Raw genomic sequence first — 26,765 nt, 5'->3', positions numbered from 1 at the left:
GTGGAGCGGCGGCGGCCACGGCCGGGCGCCCCGACGGGAGGGGCCCTGGATCGCTCGGAGGCGGCCGAACCGGTGTGTCGCCGCCGCCGCCGGCGGCCCCATGAGTCGGGGCACCATGCCCCAGCCCGGAGCGTGGCCGGGCGCAAGCCGTGCCGAGAAGCCGGCGCGGGAGGCGGGGGCCGCGTCTCCGGGCCCCGCGAGAGCCGCGGCGCGGGAGGGCGGGAAGGCGGCGGCCGGCGGGCAGCCGCGGATCGCGGTGCGGTGCCCAGCCGAGCAGTGAGTCGCGGGGCGCAGCGGGGACGGGCGGGGTCGCCGGGCTTGTTCCCCTCGGGAAGGCTGGGCGTGGGGTGGGCTGGGCTGGGCTGGGCTGGGCTGGGGAGTAGCCGGCGGAGAGCCCTTCGCATCTTCGGTTCTGGGTAAGGTCGTCGGCGACGGGGAGGAATTCGAAGACACTCGTATCCAGTGTCCGTACAAATATTTTTTCGCAGGGCCCGGGGTCTCACAATTCTGGTCACCCAGTGCCCCCTGGTTTTACATCTGAATAGCTCTAAAGTTAAAACAAAGCTCCAGGAACTTGGGAAACAAACCGGAAAAGCGTACTGTTAGAACTAACTCCCAGTGAATCTTTCCTCCGACATGGTTGGGGAAGGAAGTAAGGTTGCTTCTATCACAGCCAGAGGAAAACTGAACCATGCGACAAGTTTGTTCTTGGAAGGCAAGTCGCCGCTTGATGAGCGCCCCACCTGTTGAACAGACTTTGGACGGAGTCTGATCGAATTCTCTTTTGCCCATTAACGGCTTAACTAGCTGTCCCCTCCCCCTTTATTTTTAAATACGAAAGGCAGCGCTGGTTAGGTCAATTATTTAGTGAATTGTAAAGAAGGCAGCATAAAGGCAGGCGTTTGTAGCTTTAGCAAGGGCCTGGGAGTGAGATGGAAGCAGAATATAGACTTGAAGGCTGAAACTTTTTCTACAGTTTCAGGTCCTAGGCACATATAAATGCTTTTGAATTCCAAAATTGATGAAAGCACTCATAACCATTTTGACAGATAGCTTAATTGGCTGGCAAGTGGAATTGTGAGGTGTGTTCAAATGTGATGTTGTTGGCGTTTTCTGAAAAGGGGTCCTTGGCAGGCCTGCTATGCAGGTAGTGTATTACAACGGTGATGTGCATGGTTCTTTACTATGGGCGTTGACATTCTCATTTATTGAGCACCTAAGTCCTCTGGGATGGTATTGTCCACACTTAATGTGTTAATGGCTACTGGGAAAGATTTTGGAGTAGGCAGTCTCAAACTCCTGACTGTGCAGGTAACCTCAGTGCAGCTGACCAGGTGTGGACCATGGGTTTCTGGAGAGCTGTGTCCATCACTGTTGGGGTCAGAGTCCACTAAGTTCTACCCTCTGCTTGCTGGATTTTCTGTATTTAAAGAGTCCAAATATCCTGAATTTTTAATGAAATATCCTGATTTTTAAAGAGTAGCATTTTATTTTTTAACTGAAACCACTGTGCAGGCCCATGTGTGAGCTGATGTGGTTGGTCTCTGGCTGCAGGTTTGCTCTCTGGGTTAGAGAATGACCTCAGACTCTGCAGAGGGTAAAGTAGGATGGGCAGTGGCGGGGAGTGAGGGGGTGGGGTGTGGGGGTGGTCTTCTGCTTCTGCCCCTCCACAGTCCATGCTGGTTTCTAACTGCTGCTGACTTCCTCTTGCCCTGGTGGTCAGAGCTGTGACTCCCCGGTTAGAGACCCTCCCCCTCAGAAGTTGCACTTTAGCCTTGAGTGGAGCATTCTCATGCCCCTTTGAGATGTAGAAACTCTGAAGCCAGAACCATGTTCCTAAAAGTATTCATAGTTACTTGGCAAGTTTTTCTGCTGGATGTGGTTTCCAGAGTCAGAACCTGGGGAAATAGGCCCATGGTGGGAAGGAGCACTCTTTCCTGATGAAAAGATTTTGAGGCACACCCCTTCTTACTGCTGTCAGTAGATTTACAGACAGTCTGAAAGGAATCTAAGAAAAAAACCCAGCCTTGGTTTGTCATTTACACATAGGAAACTGAGTTGCAGATTCCAGAGGTGCTTCTTGACCAGGGAGACAGGGAGTAGATTTCAGGGCCAAGTTCCCTGATGCCTTGGTGGGAACCTACCTCCATCTTTTTCTGGCGTTTTCAGCAGAATCAGGCAGAGGAACATGATTTATAATGACCTCTCCCCTTCCCTCCTCTAGCTCACTTGAGAGCTGCCATTGGCTGGCATCCCCTGGACAAGCCCTAAGGATGGCTCACAAGGTGACTTACGGTCTGATTTGAAGAAGCCTTAGGTCACACCAGATTTGGTTGACTTTTCTTGGAGCTTCCTCACTGTTTCTGTGAGCACATCTGCTGTGCTCTATCCCCTGCTCACCCCACCCCTGCATTTGAAACTGAGGCTGTGTCCAGTTCTTGCCTTTAGCTAAGTAAGCTACCGTCCTTGAGGACCAAGATGGTCCTGAGACATGGTCAGTGGCCAGGCTAGACGTGCTTAGGGAATTGAGAAGCAAGTCTACTTCAAGGCCGGTCTTTGTCTGCCTGATGAGGGGACATGGTTTGAATCTAGGGTCCATATGCTGACTGTGTGTGGTGGGGAGCAAATGTCCGTGAACCCCTCTGAAATTGAAGGTGAAATTTAATGTGTGTTTGTTTTTCTGGGCTTAGGTTCTGATGAAAGCTATGGATTTTCCCAAAAGGGCTGTGAACAACGAGTTTCTAAACCATTGTTCTTGGGTGTTGCTAAATGTGCTGTTGTACGAAAGTGTTTTCCCACTCGCCTCACTCCTTAGCTCCCATGGGATATGTTTGATGGGGTACCAGCCACTCCCTCCTGCCCCTTCTCCCACCTGGAAGTAAAGACTGTTTCAGACCTCATTGTTGAGGATGTCTGGGTTGTCCCCAGCTACCTCTGGAAGTCACGTGGAGTAGCATGAGCCAGTCATGGAAAGTCCACTTGCAGAAGGGAGATGGAATTTTGGCTTGGGTGCCGGTACTTTCCTGCATTTGATGTGTTGTTCACCCATCTCTACAACCGCTAAGTGGTAGAGAAAGGCTGGGTTGAGTGGTCTTTGCTTTTCCTGTGCCTTTGTGGGAAGGTACGTTGGTGTCACAGTGGTTGACACTGTCTTACCAACACTGCCTGGGCCGTGGGTCTTCTAGGGTAGGCCACGTTAAGCATGAACTACAGTGTTCAAGTTCAGAAAGCTGAACAAAGCCATACTTAGCTTTTTTAGACAACTAAGGGGGACTTAATGCAAATGTTCATAATGGTGAGTGATTACAATGCTGTCTTGTTAGTTTTGCATATATGTTAGAATTGACTTTTTTCATATTACATGTATCAGAAATGGAAAAATTGGCTCTACAGAAATGTCTTGCTTCGCTGAGCTCTGTGTTTCTAGTTGATAGCTTTTGTTCTTGGCAACAGTATAATTTTGTCTCTATGTAGTAAGCATTTTTTAATTAAATTTTGAAACATTTATTGTTATGCAGGTCTTTGAACAGAGCAAGAGAGGTTATAATTTGGTCTGCAAAATCATGTAATTTCTTCAGTCATGTATATTGCCTTTATATTAATAAAATATTTCATCTCTAGCTTAAGAGAAAACCAGAGCTTGAAAATACACACTTTAAAATTACTACGTGCTAAACTAAGAATTTTCTCAGTAGAACTTATTAGGATTTTGGTTTTAAAATTTAACTCAGTTGTGTAATTGTGCATGACTCACATGCCATTGTCCCCAAGAAATCGAGTCACTTTTAGGACTTTGTCTTACCTTTCTAGCTATCTGTATGTTTTCTAGAAGGAAACCTTTTGCCATAGTGATCATTTGAGTCTTTGGGTTTCAGTGGCCTCTTTAGTGCAAAATGGTAAGCACTCCCCATCCCCACCCCAACTTGACATATAAACACAAAAGATTACTAAATTTCTGAAACTGGTCAGCATCGACGATTTCATCTTACAATGCAATGTCCTTTTTCTTTTCATTATTTCACTGTCTTCCCTTCTCATAACAAAAATTCAAACCTCTAGTTTAAATATAATAAATATACAACAAACAAATAATATATAAATATAAGATATAAATAAATATATATGTGTAATATAGAAATCTTTTATTTTGTCATTTTCAGCCTTAATATTTTGATACTTAAAAAGGTTAAAGCAAAAGATTATTGAGTGAGCTATTTTCTTAAATAAAATTTTTATTTTTCTTGTTTTCACAAATCTCTCTCCCTCTCTCTCTCTCTCTCTCTCTGGTTGGTTGTCCTTATGTTGGATGACTGTTTTATTTTGGCTGTTAAGTATCTTCTTTCCTGACCATAGTCATTGAATATATTGCTTGAACTTAAAATTTATTCTCTCTCCAAGGAATTAGAACTTTAGTATCATTTTTAAGGTGGCCTTTAAAGGCGATATTACAGTTTCCTTAGTGGCCTAGTGAAGCTAGCAAATGTCCTTGGATACTTGTCCTTGGTGGCCAGGGAAGTTAGCAAACATTTGTGCACCAGGATCTGAATGAAATCTGGTTGTGGTTAAAGTAATTTGCATGCTGGCCTCCCATTTACCCATTTCTGCTTTGCTGCTTTTGTATCTCTTGAATCAGTGCTTATTTCCAATAATCTTCCTTTCTACTCTGTCTTCCCTCCACATTTAGTTCTCACGTTGATTTCTTTTCGTTCCATTCCTCCTGGCCTTTGTGGGAATTTTTATGTGTGGCTGTACCAAGAGATGCTTGTTTGGAGAACTTCCTCTGGGCACTGGTGTTGCAATTGCATTTGGGGTATTTTGCAGATTCAAAGGAAGAGGGCAAATGGGGAGGCAAATGTGCCTGTAGCAGAGCCACAGAATTCACTTGAAGTACAATCTTTAACAACACGTAGATTCATAGTCTGGTAGGACTTAAGACCTGGGAGAGGAACCGTCTGGATCGTACAGATCTTGTCCTCTCTTCTCACTTTGAAGATGAGAAAAACTATGGCCCAGATTAGGGAAGTGGCTTGCCTGAAGACATGCGTCTGATGATGTCAAGAAAGTAGTTCACTTCAGTGCTTGTTTTGTAGGCTCAGAGTTTCTCTCCGATTTGATAAAGCTGGGAAGGAGGCCAAAAGATATGATGAAATTATTAAAAGAACTAACACATTTAGTCACTTTTGATTTTAGGCATTTGTTATATAGTCCCTGTGAATCTGGTTCCGGTTTGCTTTTTACCCCTGGCCATGGGCTTCCTGGGTGACACCATACTTTTTACTTGGAATCTCATGGGGGTCAGGGAACATGGAAAATACCTTTTCCTAATATGTCCCCTCAGCCCTACGGTATTTCAAAAAATAGGCACACACACCATTACCTTTATTTAGAGAGGAAAAAGAATAAGAAATGACATTGGGTGAATTGTTTGTTAGTACTGTGCACCAGTCGTGTAGTATGAGAATAAGAATAGCAAACTTTTTGGAGAGCTGATATTTTACGTGTGTCCATTTTCACAACAGTCTTATGAGGTGAGTTCTCTCACTCCTTTTTACAGTGGTTACATTTAAGTGGTTAAATTTAGGCACGGAGAGGTATAGTTACTTCAATTCCATGGTCACACACGCAGGGCTAATGAGGGCTGGAGGGAGGAGTGGTTAAAACCTGACCTTGTCACTTCTGGGTCCCTGCTCTAGCCATGACACTCTATAGCCGGGTCACCCATACCACGTGTGTCCTGATGTCTTAGGCAGTGAGCCATTCCAGCAGAGGGAATGGATTGAGCCAGTCACAGGTGTAAAAGCATAGGCTAAGTGTTGGTCAAGTGTTTGGACTGAAGCGGGGGTGTGTGTAGAGGAATCATGGAATACAGGCTAGTGTGGTGGGTTGGGTCCACCACATAAGGGACTTCCCTGCTTATTTGGGAATTAAAGGGTTTCAGTGAGGTGGGGGAAGGTGAGTATGTTAGATTTCCCACTTCAGTCTGCTTCTCACAGTATCCCTTCATCTGCTCACCTCTTCCTCTTTCCCCCTGCTACGCTGGGCCGTGTACCAGGAGCTGGGCTGTCGCGGGAATTGGGGATGGGAGTATCTCAGGTCATTCGCTTAATTCCTTATTTGTTACTGACCTTATTAACGCCTTCCTGTGTTTCCTTGTGCCTGGAGCCTCTGTCTTGTGTGGAGATTGGGCTGTGCTGTCATGGGGAGGAAGCATAGGGAATTGGGGCTCTGGTTACACTTTATGTGGACGTCGGCCAGTTGCCTCGCTATCAGCTCTGGGGGTCTCCTCTACCCTGAGAAGTACTTGGCCCCTGTCAGTCCCTGAGCCCCTCTGGGGGTTTACTGTCTTACCATCCAGCAGATGTTCCTTCACTGGCATGGAGGCTCTGTTGTCCTCGGTCATTTACTGTTTCTTTGTCCCCTTTTGGACTGTTTGGGCTTTCACATGTCTTGTGGTTTTAGTAAAGATAGGGTTGGTATTTCTGTTTCTCCTCATTGTCAGGTTGTGGCTTATCTTGAGGGGTAAAGGCGATAGTCCTTGTCTAGCACCCAGTGGGCTTTTTTTCCTTTCTGGTACATAGGTTCTTGTTCACTCACTAGATGAGACTAGAGACTTAAGAACGAAGTCAGTCAGAGTGGCAGCACTTCAAGTATGTGGGACGGGAGGGATTTGCTCAACAGATTGTGGCTGGCTGCTTCAGAGTAGGGGGTCAGGGAGCAGGAGGAGCCTTGGGAGGTTTTTGAGCTTTGGGGACTTACAATAATTGATATTCTCCTATCCTTGTTTTTAAAGCGGTGATTGTAAAATTTGCTTGTGACATAATAAAGCACTTGGCCTTCATTCCTGTGTAAATACTTTTATTAGTACTGTCTCCGTTCTTGGAACTTGATAGGATCGTGACAGGGCTTCATTGATAAGACACATGCGAGGATGCTTACCAGTGTGGTCGAGCCCACATTAATAGATGTTCCAGTTAAGGAGGCCTCAGAGCCGTGTAGCCGGTGGAGTGATGTTAAAGTGTCTCACTTAAATTAAGAAGCTCTGAAGTGGAATGGTAAAAGCATGAGCATCTGAGATTTAAGATCCATATTTATATCAGATCATCATCAATGTAATATGAAAAAAGTTAAATGTTTCGTGTCTGATAAATTTTTTAAGCAAGTGCATATTGTAACAGGGAAAATGTCAGTTCAACAAATTTTTGAAATGTCTGATTTGGTGTGATTTCAGTGAGGAGGACATGTATCGTGACGCGGATGAAATAGAAAAGGAGAAAGAATTACTTACACATGAAAGAGGGTTATCAGGTATGTTTGGAATTGTTTTATTCATAGAGTTCTTACTATTTACAGTAGAAAATGCAGTAAGTTGATATATCCATTTTCATAAAATGCTGAGATGTGCTTCCTAGGAAACATTCTTATGCATATGGTCTTAGCTGCATCTAATTATTCATTTTGCTGAGGTATGTTTGGGGAATACTGTTTCTTGAGGTTTTAAAATTGTAATGCAAATATTCTCCTTGTGTTCTTTACATTCACATCATTTTTGCACCTGTGAGGATTTGTTCACTCTCTTGACACCACCCTCTCTCAGTCCGTGATTTCCTTTGTATTCTTAGAGGGAGTGTTTGGAGTTGAAATGCACTTTTCACTTCAAATGGAAGGACTTCTTGGGAAGCTGGCTCCCTCCCTGTGTCTTTGCACACACATGGCCATGTGAATTTGGTTGACTTGTAGAAAAAATGATCATGGGATCAGCATGAATTCTCTCATCATGTCATGACCTTTTGTCCATGTTTCTGCTCAGTCAGGCCTGCTCTTTTGCCCCCACCCCTCAGACCCCTGTACCCAGGGGCCCGTTGCTGCTAGGGGGAGGCAGGACCCCTGGCTGCCTGTGCTGCGGGCAGGCCCGACTGGGCTGTCTGTGGAGAAGAACCCCCCCACTTCCCCGGCTAGCTTGGGCTGCAGCTGAGGGGATGCTGCACTTGGGGAATATGCCATAAGTGACTTGCAAGTGGCATTCTCTCTCATGGCCTGCTGCTGGTTAGTTCTGAGCACTAGCTTGCGTTTGGTTTATGGTTAACAAAAATACTGTCGTGTGTGTAGTTAGGAACAAATGATACAAAGTGGGGTTTTTGATCATTTTCAGGTCTTTTCTTGAGTCGTCCTCACAAGGAATTGGCGGAACTCTTTACTGTGGTAGTCACAGCAGACCAGCTTCTCTGTAGTTGTCCCGTCAGGCGAGTTCCTGGGGCCACCCGTCCCGGTCCTCCATGAACTGCAGAGGATGCTCGGTTTCTGCTGCCGCCATTGCACACCGTTCACTTTGGACTGGAGTCCTTGTTAGTCGTAGTCCTGAGGAGAAAGTGCTGCCTCCGTCGTTGTGTGTCCCCGCTGCCTTTGCAGGGACTCTTGCTTTCTCTGTCACTCTGCAGGCGCTCTGCTGTGGTTCGCCCTGTCCGCCGGGGAAGCCCTCTCTCCGCAGGTGTTTTAGCTTCTCAGAGAGCTGTGTCATTTCCGGCTCTCGTCTGAGGTTGCATCTCAGTCCTTCTGGGTTCTTGTCCTTGCTGAAGTAAGATCCTTTGGAAGTGCCTCTGTAAGGGTCTGACTGTGGGCAGCTCTGTTTGCTTGCAAATTTAATCTTATCTTTCTTTTTTAAGAACTCCACATGAGCAGTTTAATCTTATTGAAGATGGGTAGTTGACAGTACTGCGGTCAGACTCATCCTTGGTAGATAGTATGTCAGGTTTTTCTGTCTTCTCTCTGTCTTCAGTATTCTGCAGTTATTTTCTGCTGTCTCTTAAGTGTGGACTTTTAAAAACGACTGCTTGAGGTCTTTTTGAATCCCTCGATGCCTAGTTTTCATTAGTTTGGGAGAATTCTCAGCCATTATCTTATTCCCTCTACTTACTCCTTCCAGAACTCTAAGTAGATGTTTGCTCACCTCCTTCAGTCATCTGAGGCTCTTCATGACATGCCCTTTCATAGATATTTTTATCTTGTAGCCTCTTTTCCATTCAGGACAGTTTCTTCAGGTTTGTTTTCTTTTTTGGAAAAGTTCTGGGGGCCTCTGGCTGGCCCAGTCAGTGGAGCCTGTGACTCTTGATCTCGGGGTTGTAAGTTCAAGCCCCACATTGGGTGTAGAGATTACTTAAAAATAAAATCTTAAAAAAGAAAGAAAGAGAAGTGCTGTTTTCTCCCAGATTTGCCTGGTCTCTTTTTGATAGTTTATTGCCTTTTGCTCATGTTTCTTACACCTTTTATTTCTCTCTCCCTCTTTTTTTTTTAAAGATTTTACTTATTTATTTAACAGAGAGAGACACAGTGAGAGAGGGAACACAAGCAGTGGGAGTGGGAGAGGGAGAAGCAGGCTTCCCGCCGAGCAGGGAGCCCGATGCGGGGCTCGATCCCAGGACCCTGGGATCATGACCTGAGCCGAAGGCAGACGCTTAACGACTGAGCCACCCAGGCGCCCCCACGCCTTTTATTTCTTTAAGTATTTAAAACATACTCTTCTGGGTCTCATAATTTCATTCTCTGAATATCTTGGCAGGTCTAATTATGCCCGTTGCTGTTTTTGCTTATTTCTTATTTCTTCAAAGTTTGAATTGTAAACTCAGCTTTTGCGTATCTGTGTAGGGCTTGTGTAGTCTGGCTTGAGTGGGAGAGAGTTCAGCCTTATTCTTGCCAGGCACCCGCTGTGTCACCTACTCTGGGCCACATTATGTTAATTTCTAAATTTGGGTTTCCAGGGTCTGGTGGCTGGTCTCAATTCCCGTCCTGTCCCTGTATGAGAGCCGGCCTGTGGTTATGAATTCTCAGGGAGACTTTCTCTTTCCCAAGCCAGAGCCCAGGCCAAGGCAGAAAGTTTTCTTATGCTCTCTGTTAGTGAAAAAACACTCTTCGCTAACAAGGGGGTCCCAGGGTCAGCGAAACTATGGCTCCCTGGCCAAATTGGGTGTGCTACCTGGTTTTATAAATAAAGTTTTATTGGAACTTCTTATTTACCTGTTGTCTGTGGTGGCTTTCACACATGGTAAAGTTGACCAGTTGTGATGGAAACCTTATGGCCCTCAGAGCCTATGTTACTTACTCTCTGGCCCATTACAGAAAAAGTGCGATTCTTCTCCTCCCCGGCCCACCCTCTGACCCAGAGGCCCAGCTTTCTCAAGTTCAGTTTTAAGTTACCGTCTTTCCAGGTTCTGAATCCTTGTCTTTGTTGCCATATGGTGGTTAAGAACCAGTTATTTGAGCTCCTGATTACCCCTCTAGTTTTCAGCTTCTCCTTTGGGTTTGTTTTGGGTTTTTTTTTTTTTTTTTCTTTTTTTTTTTTGACATTAGTAGTGTTCTTTCTTGGAAACAGTAACAGTCTGTGTAGTTTGCACTTAAACAAACTGTCTTAAACTCGAAGCTGCTTGAGGTCAGGGACTGCCTGTTCTGTGCCTCCACTTCTGTCCTAAAGGAGGGCGTGCAGGAGCTGTTGGAGCCCCCCTCCCAAGGAACAGCGGCAGGATGGGACCCCAAGTGTCCTTCTGGCGCCGGCAGCCATGTGGGTACTCCACCTTCCCACCCTCACTGCCTCGCGCAGGCCGCTCATTCAGCACAGGCTTGTGGCTCGGGACTTGGCCTCCTGACGCCTCCTCTCAGTTTTGAGGCGGTGGACCTGCCCGCCTTGCCCACGGGCCGGGGCTTACCTTGGTGTGGGCAGGAATGAGGACTGCAGGCCAGGAGAGCAGGGAGGCTGCACTTTGTCCTCGTGAGGTCCTTCTTGAGCTGGAAATGTGCTCTCTGTTCAAAGGGCTGCCTGGTGGGGAAAACATGGCCTAATCAGTGTCATCGCTTCTGGATGTTTGCTGTTCCTCGTACTTGTACTTTGTGGGGAGGTGGGTGAGAAGACAGATACAAGGGACTCTTCCTTCCGCTGAGTAGACACTCCAGGTTTCTTGAATTTAAACACTGATGGGTCTGTATTTAGGATTGGCTGTGCAGCATTGGTATTTGTGGTCTCTGGATATTATGCTTCCAGGGTGTGTTTCACTTGTAAGCCAGTCCTAACTTATGCCACAGAATTATCTGTAACCCACAAGAAGGACTTTGTGCTCCTTACTCATCCCTGCATCTGTCACACTCTGGCTTGTCAATGCCCGTAGTCTTTTCTTCTTCAGTAGTCATTTAAACCCGTTCAGGACAGAATCTGGGTCTTCACTGCCATGGTAACCCCAGTTTCTAGCTCAGTGCCTAGCACATAGTAGACATTCAGTAAATATGTGTTGAATTGAGCTGAATGTGTTTTTAATTTATATCTTTCCTCAGGAGTAAATACATTGTAAGGTACTTCTGTGTTTATATCTTAATTTCTTTGCTAACATTTACTTCTTCAATAACTTAGAAAGGAAGTCAAGATATGCCTGAGAATTACTTCACTTTCTTCCTAAAACACACATACCCATGTGCGTGCGTACATGTATACCACAAAATCAGCCCCCAAATCTTATGTGTTAAACAAGGAAAATATAAAGCCCGTTTTTTTATTATATAATTTGTCTGATTGCAAGTTGTATTTTAAATGCCTTACAAGAGTTAAGTGAGGTCTGTAGCTCAGCTAACATTGAGAGCTCCATTAGTTTCTGGCTTATTATCAATACCTTATAGCCTTTTGGGTTGAGGGCAGAGTATAAATAAATAAGGACAAATATATTTTTTGTTATAGTAGGTGTTATCTCTTTGTATAGTGGATATAAAAAACTACTTAAAAATCACTAGATGTATTTTTTCATAGTTCAGGCTACTGCACGATTGGTTTGATTAGAATAATATTCTCCTTGTGTCAGTGAAGTTCCGAGTGCTAAGGACACAGCTGAGACACAAAATAAGCCCTTGCCCTCAAAGGAACTCATGCATTACTGTGTTCGTGGGTGTGGGTGTGAGTGGGGGTTTAGGGAGAAATGCAGAAAAAGAAATATGTCAGGTGTTGATCAGTGCCCAGAAGGAAAACAAAACCGTGTAAGGGGAGTAGAGTGAAGGTATGTATGTGTGACGTTATGATATATAGGTGTTGGGTGACATTTGAGCAGAGACCTGCAGGGAGTGCTGGAGCCCCACAGTGTGTGGGAGAGGTCCAGGGCAGGCTGGCTGCTGGTCGGGCTCATGGAGTCAGTGTGGGGAGGTGTGGAAGCCGAGGCCAGAGACACATTGGGCGGGGGGGGGGGGGGGGCAGGACAGGGGACCGTTGTAGGAAGTGGGGACATCGATGCCACTCCAGTGGGAGGCTCTGGAGCTCTCAGAACCCAGGAATGATGGCAGTTGTCTGACTGAAGTTTTAAAGGCATCACTCTGGCTTTCATGTGGAGAAGAAGGTGTGGTGACACTGGAGACCATTGGAAGACCTCCGGGTTATCTAGGAGTGAGGGGGTGGTGATAGGTAGTGGTGGGATTCTGGATCTTTTTGGAACGAAGTTAGAGAAAACGTAACCTGAGTAAAGCAGTACTGTTATTTTGATTATGCTTTGTTCCATTACCCACCCACCCCCCTTTCTGATTCTTCAACAGAAGCCAGACTGAGTGTAGCTCCTGAAATGGACATCATGGACTACTGCAAAAAAGAATGGAGGGGAAATACACAAAAAGCCACATGTATGAAAAAGGTATGATGCCTAGATACACGAAGTTGTAAGTCTTTGAAATAGTCTGTCATCAGTACTTACGTAATATGTGCTTTTATATTTTTAGACGTAGTTACTTTAGATCATGTAAATATTGGTATCCTAATTCTAGAGAGGAAACAGACTCCAAACGTAAGGGACTTGTTTCGAGTCACAGTATTAATATAGGGCCAGCTTTAGTTGTTCAGTAACTTTGTTTCTTTGAAAAACACATCTAAACAATGCTGTGCTGTTCAGAGTTGGGCCAGTCATTGGTTGTCCTCTTGGGGTCATTTGGGAATGTCCTTCTGGCCTTGTGTGGTAAAAGCTTTAGGGACAGGACCAGCAGATGCCATCCCAACTGCTGTCCCTACCTGGGTCTGGTCTCCTGCCCTCCTGTCTGAGGGGCCTGGGCTGTCCCGCACTCCATGTGCAGAGGGATCTGAAACTAATCCCTTCGTTTAAGGTGTCCCTGGAGCTGCCCCTCCTGGTCCTATCATGTAGATTGACGACCCTTAGGGAGTGTCCAAGGCTGTGGGACATTGGGGCTTCCTGTGACGTGGTCCTCCTGTGACTGGGGCCACTCTCAGTCAGAGTGGAGCCCCCTTTCACTGCACACTGGTCAAGCGCAGTCCCCTGTTGGTTCTCCCCTCGATGTACCCTGAATCCAGCATTCCTTAGTGCGTTGAACGATGTGAAATTGCTACTCTTTGACCATTTCTGAGCTACAAAAATGGCAGTTTCGACCTAAAACTTCCACCACCTCTTATAACCTCTGGGTTTATCCTTTGCTCATTTTTCTGTTGGGATTATTTATGTTGTGAATTTGAACGTACTTCTTTTATATTAGAGATACTGACCTGTCATATTTGATAGGACTGTCTATCTTGTTGTTTAGATCTGTATTGTTTAGGGCTTAAGATTTTTTAATATTTGTATATATCTGTTCTTTTCCTCAGAGGTGGTTTTTTTGTTTGTTTGTTTGTTTTTTGTTTTTCTCAGAGGTCGTTTTTATAGAAAACATTGTGCCTCTTTCACATGCCCTGAAATGGGCTGACCTTCCTCAGAATGTAGCTGCTACTTAAAGCTCTGAGAGCCGGTGTGAGCCTTGCTCCCTGCCAGCCTGAGCTGTAGTCTCTTTGTGTCTCAGGCACTTGGTAGAGACCTCCATCATGAAGTGCCTGTGACTATGAACGTTTAAATTTGTGAGGCCATCTGCTGAATGTGTATATTTTGGCCACTTACAGGTTTTCCAAACTTGAGCCCTGTATCAGACTGGATAACCAGGAGGCTGGATACCTAACATATGTTTTCTCATCTTTCCCAGAAATGCTTTCCCTGACTTGCGGTTTTATTTTATGACCCTCAGACTCTTTAAAGGATCTTAACAGTTGGCACCACAGGGTCCATAACTCGAAAGTATCTATGAAGTTATCCAAATGTTCCATATTTTGGAACTCATGCTAAAACCCTTTCTCTGTGATTTTAGTTTGAGGGAAAGATTTGACCATGTAGTCAGACTCTTTCAGTGACCAAATAATCAAAGGCACATCAGTTAGACCAGTGTCACTTTGGGACCCGTGGCAGTAATTAGAGCATCTCAGGGGCCCGATAACAGTTTGGATCTCAGTTCTTTTTTTTGTCCTTATTTATCTTATGGTTTATTTTTGTTTTGGATATTCTTTTGGAAGTAAGTGTGTATAAACCCAAATTTAATTTTAGAAGTTTGATTCACCTCTGAAATAGTATGAGAAACTTATGCGTTTGGAAAGATGCAGTTACATTTGGGTCAGCCATCGAGAATATTCCCAGGGTAACTGGGAGTCTGCCGAAGGGCAAAGGTGCTTGATGGGCCCTTAGTATGTCACAGCGATTGGAGCGCTGAGTGAAAACGTGACTCACGCCCACTGAGAACATCATGCTATGACTTGAACCTTGAAAACAACTAATGACAAGGGTCCACTGCTTAGGCAGAGTCTACGTGGCGCCCACCCCACGACGAGGGCGATGCTCCTTCCTTTGTGTAGGGGCAGGGTAGGAAGCAGAGTTTCAAGTGACTGTCACGGATGAGCAAGATGAGCAGAAGGGCCCGCAGGACGAGGCTAGTGAAGTGCAGGAGGCCGCGAAGTCGATCCTGATGCTCGAGCATCATCCCGCTGGAGAAATCTGGTTGTCCTGGTGCCCGTGGACCATTTTCTGGTGGCTGTTTTTGGAGTATGCTTCAAAATGGTCCCTTTGGATGGCTGTTTTTGAGTGACAACACATATGTCACCGAACATTTTCATTTCCTTGTTTCTCTTCCAGACCGAATGGACACTTAAATCCACTTTGTAAAGAGTCTGATAGAATGATCCAGACATCTCCTAGCATGTAGACTGTTTTTAATATATCATGGAAACTTGGGATTTTTTTTTTTAATTTTTTAAAATTCAGAGGTATAAACTTAGTACCTCTCTCTGTTCTTTCCTGTTTATTAGAGTTAGGGTCACTTTCCACACAGATTAAACCCCTCAGGATGTTGGTTATCAATAAGTGAGTGTTACAACAGTTGTTTAGAAAGGGACATCTAACTCCTAACCTCGGGGGTGGCTAGTGTTTTCATAATATTTCGTGTATATCATTTATGTGTTCCTGTGTGTTGTATCGGTTACATATGCTGATGTTTTGTACGGTATTAACATTTGGTAATTTCTTTTGACTAGTCAGAGAAGAACTTAGAGTGGCTTGTGTGAGGGACTCAGCCAGCCTGGTGTTCATTCTTCTGGGGATCAGGGGCACGTTTTTTTCCCACAGGAGTAAAACTTATCCTATGGCCTGAAGTCAGTAATGACCATTTTGAACTCTTGGATGCTTTTACCCAGGGCTACGAGGAGGTGTCTCAGAAGTTCACCTCCATCAGGCGCGTCCGTGGAGACAATTACTGCGCACTGAGGGCCACGCTGTTCCAGGCGATGAGCCAGCCGGCGGCGCCGCCACCCTGGCTGCAGGACCCCGAGCTCACGCTGGTACGCTGCTGCCGCAGGTTTGAGTCCGCCATGTTTCCGACCGTTTCTGTGAGAAAGTGCTCCCTTTCCAGCCCGTGCCGGGTGCCAGGTGCCGGCCCCGAGCCGTGCCGGGTACCATGTACCGTGCTGGGTGCCGGGTGCTGGGACTGTCTGCCGTGTGATGCCAGCATGTGGCCTCATTCTAGTTTGTATGGCAGGGATGATTTTGCATAATAAAGTGACCAAGGATAATGGCTGTTTTTCCCAGAAGAGAAACGTGGTAAAATGTATTTGAACACTTCTGCTGAATTAGAGAGCTGGTGTTTGTAGTCTGTAAAAAGCACTTAGGAGCAGTTCGACTTCAGTGTTGGTGTCTGTAGTAAATGGGCTGTCCGTTGTGCCATCTGAGAACCTGTCGGGGTTTTAGAATGCACGTTTTGTGGTTTTAGCTCCAGTTCAAGACATGAGCACCTTCTGCATGGTGTCAAGAGGACTGGTGTAGTAGATGGCCCGTGTGCCCCTGGGGAGGCTTCCTGGGAGATGAGGCTCAGGGGATGTGTCCCGTGCCTGGCCTTCTTTGTTTTAAATCTGCAGTGTGGTAGTGACCCCCTAGAATGTTGTGTCAGTGTGACTTGTGTCTATGACCTACATCAGATGAAGTCACATGATAGGTTGGATGATAGAATATCTCAGAGTCTGGTGGGCAAGAATGGGCAGAACTGATAATAAGACATTAATTGGAAGAAAATTGGCAGCCCTGTGCTTAAAAAAACCACAAAAAACACAAACACTAACAAAACCCAAGAGTGCTGGCTGTGGGAGATCTGCCTTAACGGCAGCTTACAAAGGTCATCAGGATGCACTGATTGGCAGCTTACAAAGGTCATCAGGATGCATTGATTGGCAGCTTACAAATTGTAGGTCACCAGGATGCGTCGATTGCAAGCTCAGTCAGAGCCCACATGACTTGCGGCCGGCAGTGAGAACGAAGCCTTGTCTTGAACACTTCTGAACCACAGGCAGTGACCGTCCCATCTTGAGCTGGGCTGGTTAGATCCCATCTTGAGGGTTTGTGCCTGTATCCTCAGTGCAGAGGGGAGTGTGACTGAGATGATTCATCTTGTTCAGGAACTGTTGCAGGAGCCGGGGTATTTGCCTGGAATCAAGATGACTTTTAGAGAAGGTTGGTTGCCAGATAAGCCAGAGATGAGGTACACGAGGGATCACATGGCCTCAAAGGGCACAGGCCGTGGAGGCCCTTGCACCCTTGTTCTCATTCTGGCCCTTCCGCCGGTCTTCCCTCAGAAAGCCCGCTCTGACAGGGGCCTCTCTGATTGAGTGAGTGGTGGCACAGCAGGACTGGCAGCACCAGGCGTGCAAGTGGAGGGGTGTGTGGCTCGCGGAAGCCAGCAGTGCGCCCCATGGTGGTGGGGCACCTGGACCACCTCGCCGCAGGAGCGGGGTCTGTGCATCTCCAGTACTCCTTGTGTGACTGCGTAAGGAACCTCTTTACTATAAAATACTTACTTAGTAACATACTCACTTAAGACGAGCAAATCAAGGGGTACGTTATTGCTGCTGAACGAGACAGTCTTACAGGAATTGGGGGATGAAAGTCATTTCTTACTCATCTTCTCATACATCAGAATAACACGTATCCTGTCAGATTAAGCAAAACCTTGTGTGCCCTTAGAGCTGGGTCTACATTTTTTGTGTTAAAGGTGGCATGGGCTTGCCATTGGAAAAACACTTGGAGCAGAGCCAGTGACAGTGGGTCTGTCTCCATTTACCCTGATCCTTGATCTTTTGGAAATGCTCAGGGCCTCTTCTGACCACCACCCTGTGTTCGGTGACAGTCCTCTGTCCTGGTTGGTTCAGGTCACAAGCACCTGTGGTTATTGTGTGTCCACGGGGCTTTTAGAAGTGTGGGGAGCACTCACCACTTCCGGGGACACAGAAAAGCAGCTCTCAGTAGGCAGGTTGAAGGGAATCTAGTTTTGCACTATTAGGGCCTCCCGAACGGCACTGGCTCTATGTTAACCCGCCTCTTCCGCTTTTGGGGGGGAGGGGTGGGTGGTCAGGGAGGTCCCCCGGGACACCTAAGTTTGTGGTGAGTCTGTGGATTCAGAATGAGACTTGGCCAGTGGCCTGCAGGCTGGGCACTGCTGAGCATCTCTTGGTCTCATCGAGAATTTGGGCAAGCCCAGAGAAGCCCTGTTTTGTCACCAATGACAGGCACCCTGCAGCTGGCTGATCTGCTTCTGTTTGCAGATTGAAATATGTTCTCTGTGGCATTTTGCCATCTTCCTTCTCTCTCCCCCAGCACGTCATTGGTTTCAGAACATTAAAAGGAGAGAGGCGAGCTAGACTTGAGAGACCCTCCCCTTAATCTGAACTTAGTGAAAGAGACCCTTTTTCTGCCCACGCTCGTTTCCTCTGGCCTGGCTTCATTCTCAGCCTGGGAGGTTGAGCTTTGCCCTCGCTGCCCCTCTCGTCCTGCCCTGCTTGGGTTCCCTGTGTCCAGATCCCACTCTCCACATTTGACTGCAGTTGATCATCTGACCCTGACCCCAGCATTGGAGGTGGCTTGGTCTGACTCTTCTTAAACTTGGGGGCAGCACCTTGGTCCCTGAGAGGGAGGGAGTGTCCTCCAGGGCAGGGGTCCTTTGGTTTCCAAGTTTACTAAGTTTTAGAATGTCTCTGAACAGGAGGTACCTGTGACAGTGTTTACCAAAGCTCTTTTTTTATGAGTTATTTTTGCGGACACATCTTTGTTACCCCACAGTCCTTTTAATCATGGTGATGATGTCAAGAATTGTAGACAACTTGCTGGAGAAAACAAGAAGTTTAGTAGAGGCACAAGTGAAATTCCATCTAAGTTAATTACCTACCTTATTTTGAAATATTTTCAATCATGGTTTCTTGTTTGTTTATTTATTTTTTAAAGATTTTATTTATTTATTTGACACAGAGAGACCCAGCGAGAGAGGGAACACAAGCAGGGGGAGGGGGAGAGGGAGAAGCAGGCTTCCCGTGGAGCAGGGAACCAGATGCGGGGCTCGATCCCAGGACCCTGGGATCATGACCTGAGCCGAAGGCAGACGCTTAATGACTGAGCCACCAGGCGCCCCATGGTTTCTTGTTTAAATCTTGTTACTTGCTTAAATCTCTCTTACTCTGACAAAAGTCCAGTCTCTTTGTGTGTCATAGAAAAGAGTGGTTATTTATGTGTTTTCTATGCCCTGTGACTCTGGAAAGCATTTAAAGTTAGATTTTCTTTTTTCTTTTGAATAAATTATTTCAAATGCATTATTCTTTACTCATTGTTTCTTTCTCACACCTCATTTTTCGGACTCTCTCCAGGATTTCCACATCTCCCAGAGGCCTACAACCCTGAGCTAGGTCATTACACTAGTAACAGTTTGCCCTGTGTGTGGAAGGAATGAGGAGATGGACTTTTATTTCAGGGTTTCCCTGTATGTGGTTAGAACTTTGGGGTCTTCCAGGTGATTCAGTTGTGTTTGTGACTGCTGCTGGGGTATGTGCACAATGTCACGTAAGGCTTTGATGGCCTTCCAGGCTTCTCTCTACCCCATTTCCCAGCTTTACATTCCGTATTTCCCGCTCCGTGCACGTCTTGTGCCCAACTGTGATTTCAGCTTATTGCCACTTGGGGGCATTTTAGGTTCTGGTGATATCTCCGAGAACCTGAATTGAAGGTTTGCAGCAGAACCACCCACATGTTGCTGAAATGCTGGGCGAAATGCTGGGTGGTGTGGGCATGGAGCTGGGGTGGTGGTAATAAGATGGGGAGAATACAGCCCCTCCCTGACTTAGTGAGTGAGTGTAAATCACCGTCACTGTGGTAACGTTACCTGAAGAGGAATTTACACACCTGCATGGCAGTTGTGTTTGCAGAAATGGAACCACCTTTGTTTCCCATGATGGCTGTAGATTGAGAAGGTAGAGCTAGAATCACCCTTTGTACAAAGAAAGGGTGTTTAGAGCTTTAGACTCCCGGGGAACTGAACACATGTGGCCTCATTTAAAACTGTATTTTTGACTGTTAGATAAGCTCACGTTCCTCGTAGGATGCCGTAGGAACGAATTCTTCTCTAATGATGGTTTGACTTGGTGAACTTTCTTTTCCTGTCTGGGTGTTACAGCAGTGAAGGGACATGCCCATGCCCGGCCTCGTGTTGAATTTTCTCCTGACACACCCGGGATGTGGGGAGTGTCGGAGTTCCCATGCTGTCATCGGTCACGTTGTGTCCTAGCTTGCCTTGCAGACTCCAGATTCTGTGGATGATTAGGGGAAAACAAAATAAAACACGCTCCAGGAAAAAAAAAAAGGACAGGCAAAGGAGTAGCTCAGCTGTCACTTTAATGAGCTGCCCCTGCAGCTGTTAACCCCCGCGGCTTCTTCTCCACTCTGTTTTTTATCTCACTGTATTGTTGAGGCAGTTAAGCTAGATACACATCGTTTTTGTGACTGTTAAAGCTGTTGAGGATATATGGTGATGTCGGAAGTCAGGCTTTCTTTTCCTAATCAGGAAAGCGTCAGGTTTTTACTTGATTCAGGACCATCTCGCCTGCCCGCCTGCCCGAAGCACCTTCCTAAGTTGGGCTTTAGGGAGTGGCAGGGAGGCTGTCCGTGATCCCAGTAGCGACCTGGGTGGGTTTGTTAAGACACCGGTGGGGACACTGCCTTAATGTCCCCTCACAAAGTGCTGTGGAATGTTCTGGCTGTGGTCGGAGCTGAGCAATGTCGATTGTGTCTTTGTTATCTAAGTCAGAACCACCATTTCCTTCCAGCAGACAAATGTGCGGGGAATTAATTCTGGAAACAAAGGTAGGTTTTGTAGGCTTTGTGGTTTCTACAGGATCCTGTAATGGATTTCTTGGAATGTTAACACCTCTTTATTATCTCTCTGTTTTTTGATAATCCAGTTACCAGAAAAACTCATAAGCAAATACAACTGGATCAAGCAGTGGAAACTTGGACTGAAATTTGAGGGGAAGAGCGAGGACCTGGTTGATAAAATTAAGGAGTCCCTCACGTTGCTAAGGAAGAAGGTTTGGAATCTGTAGTTTTTTTTTGCTCTGATAAGTGCAAAACTCTCACTCCTGATCGCCCCAGCAGACCACTTCTTAGTCCTCACGTAGTGGATTGCCAAATGCCCCTGGCTGGTATTTAGACAACATAATTTAAAGGAACATAAACTCTTCCTGTGAAGTCTTTGGTAAAATCGAGAAATATCGACACCATTTATCGTGTTTAGTGAAATCGTGTTTAGCTTTCTTAAAAGGAACTCGTAAATGTGGTCTTTATTATAAGTCATACTGACAAGTTTCAGGGATAGTCTGTATTTAGTCTCTATTTCTTAGAGTATTATCAATGATGTGAATGCATATTTATTAAATTCTTTCCAGTTATGTTCATGTTTTAAGATTCTGTCCCTTTTTAATAGACTTGTTTTCATTTCTGAATGATTGTTAGAAACTTGTCTTTATTTTTTCTAAAGCCTTATTTATTTAGATTCAGTAACTTGTCTTTACTTTTTTTTTTAAGATTTATTTATTTTAGAGAGAGCATGAGTGGGAGGGGCAGAGGGAGAGGGAGAGAGAATCTCAAGCAGACTCTTGCACTGAGCATAGAGCCTGAGTCGGGTGGGGCTCAGTCTCATGACGCTGAGATCACGTTCAGAGCTGAAACCAAGAGTCAGACGCTTAACTGACTGCACCACCCAGGCACCCCAGTAACTTGTCTTTTGAAAACTTTCCTGAGGGTTTCTCTGAAACAGAATTATAGGGTGAACTTGGTCAGCTGATTCCCAGTGATTTGGTTATTAAAATACTCCCTTTCTGGAGTATTCCATGGGTTTTGGCGGTCCTGCTTGTACACTGGCCCACCTGGACCACTAGGTTGCTTGCCTTGGAAGCTCTTCACACCAGGAACCCTGAGTTGAGAGCCTGCTGATTGCTCCAGGCTTTGTAGATGAGGCGGGGGCTGGGGACTGGTAAGGAGACGTCAGACGGCTTTCAAGAGTCCTTTAGCACTTACCCGACGTGTTGATCTGTTTCCTCCAGTATGGTCTGCCACACGGTTAGACTTTCAGCTCCATGAGAGTCTGTCCTGCTCATTCCCTTCACCCAGTGTCAAGCACCAAGCCTGACACATAATAGGCATTTGGTAAATATATTGTTCAGTGAATGAACTGAGGGCCTTAACCTCCTGGAACCTAGTTTTTATTTACAAACGTTAAGTGTTTCATGGAAAGTCTAGTGATTAAAAAATTGTGATAGGAGAAGGAAATAGGGATTCTGTTCTCTTTGCCTCTTGGAGTAGAGCGTGGAGTTTGCAGGGGCTGGGGACCCCAGGATCTAGGTTAGGTGAGGACTGAGAGCAGGGCTCTGGCTATGTGGGTGAACAGGAAGGCTCTTCAGTTCAGCCACTGGTGACAATTTCTTTTTCATCCGTTTTAAGGTCTTGTGAAAGTGTAATTTTTGCTGTATCAGGTGTATGTGCTGTAAATAGATCCTCATTTTGGGGAATGTTTTGAGTGTTTCCTATTTACAGTAACATTAAAATTATTCATTAATAATCTAAGACAGCATTACTAGTACTTCCTGTGTGCCAGGCTGTGCACTAAATGTTTCATGTGTTATTTAATTCTCATAAGTACCAAGATGTTGTTGCTGTTGTTATCCCCATTTTAAAGATGAGGGCATTAAGGCCCAGATGTCTGTTAATGCCCAGCAAAAGCCACCAACTGCTTGGTAGCAAGGCCTTCATTCCATCCTGACTCTGTGACTCTAGAGCCATGCTCTTGACTGCCAGCTGGGTCTATTTCTGGAAAATAGGAGATGCTCCAGCTTTCAACCACATATTGAAGAGAATCCTGTGGTACAGTCATTACCATTAAAATTTACTACTGAATTTAGAATTTTAATGGCTTTTTTTGAGAGGAACAGTAGTTACCGGTTATTCATAAGGACTAGTTCATGTTGGTATCTCTTGTCCTCATTCACTTTAACTTAAAAGCACATAATATTTATGGAGTTTTCTCGTTCACTTAAAACGTTTGCCTGTGTTAGCTGTATTCCTAGTACTCTGCTTTATTCTTAAGCAGGAGTCAATAAAAATTTCCTTGGTGGATGTGTTCATTTGAAACTCCATGTATATTTTTAGGAAGTTAGAGGGATGAGTTTAGTAAGCTAACATTCAAGAGACCTCACAATCTTCCTTGCCCATCTTCATTTTTGCAGGTTGGCTTGGTGTTTCTGGGTGGTAGGTGCTCCTGTAAGCCCCTTAAAGGCAGGTATAATTTTAGTTACTCCTCACAGCTTCCCACACAGCTCTCACACATGCACCTTGTTAGCTCCTCTGTAAGTATTTCTCATTGGTCCAGTCTCGTCGTCTAGGAAGTTAGGGGAGTTGGCAGTTCCATTCCATGGCATCGGTGCTTCTCCTTAGTGCATTGTTCTTTTGTTTCAAATTAATGGGGGGAAAAACTGAATAAGGAATTGGTGTGGTCTGAAGAGTACCATTGTTTGAGCTAGAAACTTGAATGTTGTGAGCATTGGTACATGACCCGTGGTCGCCTACTTTTTAAAATAGTTTTGTGCTCCTAGTATGGAAGCATACCAGGGGTTTTTAGAACAAACATTTAATTGTTATGTAACTTTCTTGTTATAGTGGGCAGGCTTGGCGGAACTAAGAACTGCTGAAGCAAGGCAGATAGCTTGTGATGAACTGTTCACAAATGAGGAAGAGGAATATAGCCTCTATGAAGCTGTAAAATTTCTAATGCTAAACAGAGCCATTGAACTATATGATGATAAAGAGAAGGGAAAGGAAGTTCCATTTTTCTCTGTGCTTCTGTTTGCTCGGGACACATCGAATGATCCTGGACAGCTGCTAAGGAACCATCTAAACCAGGTGGGACACACCGGTGGCCTTGAGCAGGTGAGTTGTGCCTTTGGATGTGTATTAGTCCCAAATAGCAGCTTTAATCATTAAACATTATTTCACAGCTTTTGTAGGTCAGGAATTGTGGAGCAGCTTAGTTGTGTGGTTTTGACTCTGGGGTCTCAGGAGGGTGCAGTCCTGTGTTGTTCAGGGCTGCAATCATCTGAGGGCTCGACTGGGCTGGAGGATCCGCTTCTAACATGGCACAACACCTGGCTGTTGGCAGAGGCCTTATGGGTAGTTAGGAGGAGGGTTTAGTTTCTTGACACATGGGCCCTTCCATAGCAGTGCTTGAGTGTCCTTGGGACACGATGGCTGGCTTCTCCCAGAGAGTGAAGTGATCCAAGAAGAGAGCAAGGAAGAAGCCACAGTGTGTTTATGATCTCATCTTGGAAGTTATACACACTGTTGTTTACACCATAGTCTGTTTGTTAAAAACAAGTCACTGAATCCATCCCACACTCAAGGGGAGAGCGTTAGGTTCCATCCACCTTTTCAAGTGGGGAGGGCAAGAGAATCGTGAGTCCGTTTTGTAACCACCATGTTTATTTCAGCCTGGGCTTGCTTCTGCTGGATGCTGGGTGGGATCGGTACCCTTGCGCCTGGCAGGCTACCAATAAATGAAGCAAAGGGTCTTATTATTTAATCTTGGCAGCTGTAGCCATATTCGATAGTGTCCTTTAAAAATAGAATGGGAGTCACCTTAGCCAGTAGAGACCAGCCTGCTCTCGGATCTTTTACACATAGGCTAAGTTTGGAGTTCTGCACAGAGACCCAGTGCAGTGCTGTCCCGTGACTCACCACACCCTGCACTATCTTTAGTGGGTGCTCACTGTGTTATCTTAAAAAGCTTAAGTCTTTGTTAGTGGACTAGCTGGCTACTAAAGTAGCATTTAAGGCTATCCATCCAAAGTGCAACCTTTGTGGTGTGTAGCAAAGGACAAAGGCTGATGGTCACTGCCAGGTCAGGGCAGATTCAAGAGGACTCCTTCAAACAAGTATCTGCACTCAGAGTGTAGGCTCCTTCTGTCTCCTGAACCACAGCACGTCCCTTCAGTACAGAGCCTGGGGCAGTGTGGTCTGCGTGTTAGACCGAAGTTAGTTCTTGTGAGTCTTCGTGAAATCTACTGTAATGGCGAGTCCCATTTTTAAAACAAAACAGCTGTATTGAGATATAATTTACATACCATAAAGTTTATCCTTTTGAAGTGTGCAACTCAGTGGTTTTTAGTGTGTTTACAGAGTTGGGCACCCATCACTGTAGTCTAACTTTAGACTGTTTTATCACCCCTAAAAGAAACTCCAGACCAGTTGGTACTAATTCTCCCTCCCCTGGCCCTAGGCAGCCACCAGTCTACTTTCTGTAGATTTGCCTGATCTGGACATTTCGTAGCAGTGGAATCGTACAATATGTGGTCATTTGTGACTCACTTCTTTCACTCAGCATCAGGTTCTCAAGACTCACCATATTGCAGCACACGTCACAGACGATATTCCAGCGTATGGACAGACCGCGTTCATCCGTCAGCTGATGGCCGTTTGGGGTCTTTCTGCCTTTTAGCTCTTATGAATAATCCTGTTCTGAACATTTACGTGCAGGCTTTTTGTGTGGACACATATTTTCATTTCTCTTGGGTAGATACCTGGGATATACTTCTTTTTTCCTTTAATTGAAGTTCATGTAACATAAAATTAACTATTTTAAAGTATATGACTCAGTGGTTCTTAGTACATTTATCAAGTTCCAAAACATTGTTATCGCCCCAAAGAAAACTTGGCACGTGTTAAGTAGTCACGCCTCATTATCATCTGATTATAATTGTTCTAGTGGGTGTGAAGGGGAACCTCACTGTGGTTTTGGTGTGCGTTGCTCTGATGACTTCTCATGTGCTCATTGCCCATTTGCATATCCTCTTTGGATTAATGTCTGTTCTATTCAGATCCTTTGCCCAATTTTTAAACGGGTCATTTTTTTAAATTGTTGAGTTATAAAAGTTCTTTATATATTCTGGATACAAGTCCCTTCTCAGATATGTAGCCCACTTTCGATGATCTGCTTATTTGTGACAGTCGTGCAGGGAAGTCTGGGGGCCCGGGCCCACGCGGAGGAGGGAAGGTTGCGGCGCGTCGCCTGGGACTCTGGGTGTGGAGCAGGTGGTGGTGAGCTGCGTCTGGTAGGGTGGCTTCCCTCCGCTCACCTCTTTGCTCTCTTTCCCAGGTTGAAATGTTCCTTCTCGCTTACGCTGTGCGCCATACCATTCAGGTGTACCGGCTCTCCAAGTACAGCACTGAAGAGTTCATCACGGTCTACCCCACCGATCCGCCCCTGGACTGGCCGGTGGTGACGCTGATCGCCGAGGATGACCGGCACTACAACGTCCCTGTCAGAGTGTGTGAGGAGACGAGTCTTTGAGGGACGCGCCCGGACAGCCTGGCCACGCGGCCAAGGACCGCGGGCAGCCCCTTGGCTCGGGCCTTGGGTCTCTGGGTCTCTTACTTAGATGGACCTGGGGGAACTCCTGGGCCCTGTGAGCCAAGCTGGACTGGGCTGTTCTGAAGACAGCTTTTGATAGGAATTAACCAAGTGTTTTCCCTCATCTTTGATGCAGTATGTTTCAGGGGGGCCTTCAGAGCACTTCTTTTGGAAGGTACAGACTACATCTTCTCCATAACACAGGTCTTTTGTATCAGAGGAGACTCATTTTGGAGAGGAATGTGTTCTTTATGTCTCAAAATCAAACTCTTTAATTGTAAACTGGCTCTCCATTTTTTCTAAGATAGTAAGTGTCTGTTTCGGCGGTGATGGGTCTCTACGGTGCCCTTCCTCTGGGAGGGAGTCTGTTACAGGCACAGTCCTAACATCCTCTGCTAGTCTTGTTGAGCGTTGGTTTGGATTTACATATTAATTAAAGCTATTCGAAGCAGATTGTCTCATAGAAGATTAAAAACTGGGTCCAAAAAGGAGTTACTTAAAGGCTGGAGAAGGAGCCCCCGGAGGGACGTGACGGCGCCTGGAACTCCTGACTCAGAATGTGACAGGTGCCTGAGGTCATGGCCACACCTGGTCAGGTGCCTCATGCAGGTGCTGCGCTGTCAGCTGGGTGAGCACTGCTGGTAGTTGAGCTCTGGCGTCGGGCTGTTGATTCTCCGTTTCATAGATGTGCCATT

At 45.8% G+C, this 26,765-nt stretch overlaps 1 protein-coding gene across 2 annotated transcripts; it reads left to right on the top strand.

Moving 5' to 3' along the window:
- On the top strand, positions 1-26,523 carry OTULIN (OTU deubiquitinase with linear linkage specificity). 2 transcript variants are annotated; one of them, XM_088023531.1, is made up of 7 exons: positions 1-72; positions 7,229-7,305; positions 12,550-12,644; positions 15,503-15,646; positions 20,576-20,701; positions 23,325-23,594; positions 25,816-26,523. In XM_088023531.1, the coding sequence occupies exons 2-7, from the start codon at positions 7,239-7,241 to the stop codon at positions 26,008-26,010; spliced, it is 897 nt and encodes a 298-aa protein (XP_087879657.1). In that variant the 5' UTR covers positions 1-72; positions 7,229-7,238; the 3' UTR covers positions 26,011-26,523. The 2 variants fall into 2 exon arrangements, with proteins under 2 accessions (XP_087879657.1, XP_027953802.2); XM_028098001.2 differs by lacking the exon at positions 1-72 and adding an exon at positions 79-276.
- The last annotated feature ends 242 nt before the right edge of the window (positions 26,524-26,765 follow it).

Source organism: Eumetopias jubatus, unplaced genomic scaffold (genome assembly GCF_037043125.1).
Source record: "Eumetopias jubatus isolate StellerSeaLion01/CBP00866 unplaced genomic scaffold, mEumJub1_p1.0 scaffold_5, whole genome shotgun sequence".
Classification (NCBI taxonomy): domain Eukaryota; kingdom Metazoa; phylum Chordata; class Mammalia; order Carnivora; family Otariidae; genus Eumetopias; species Eumetopias jubatus.
This window is presented reverse-complemented; position numbering and strand designations above follow the sequence as displayed.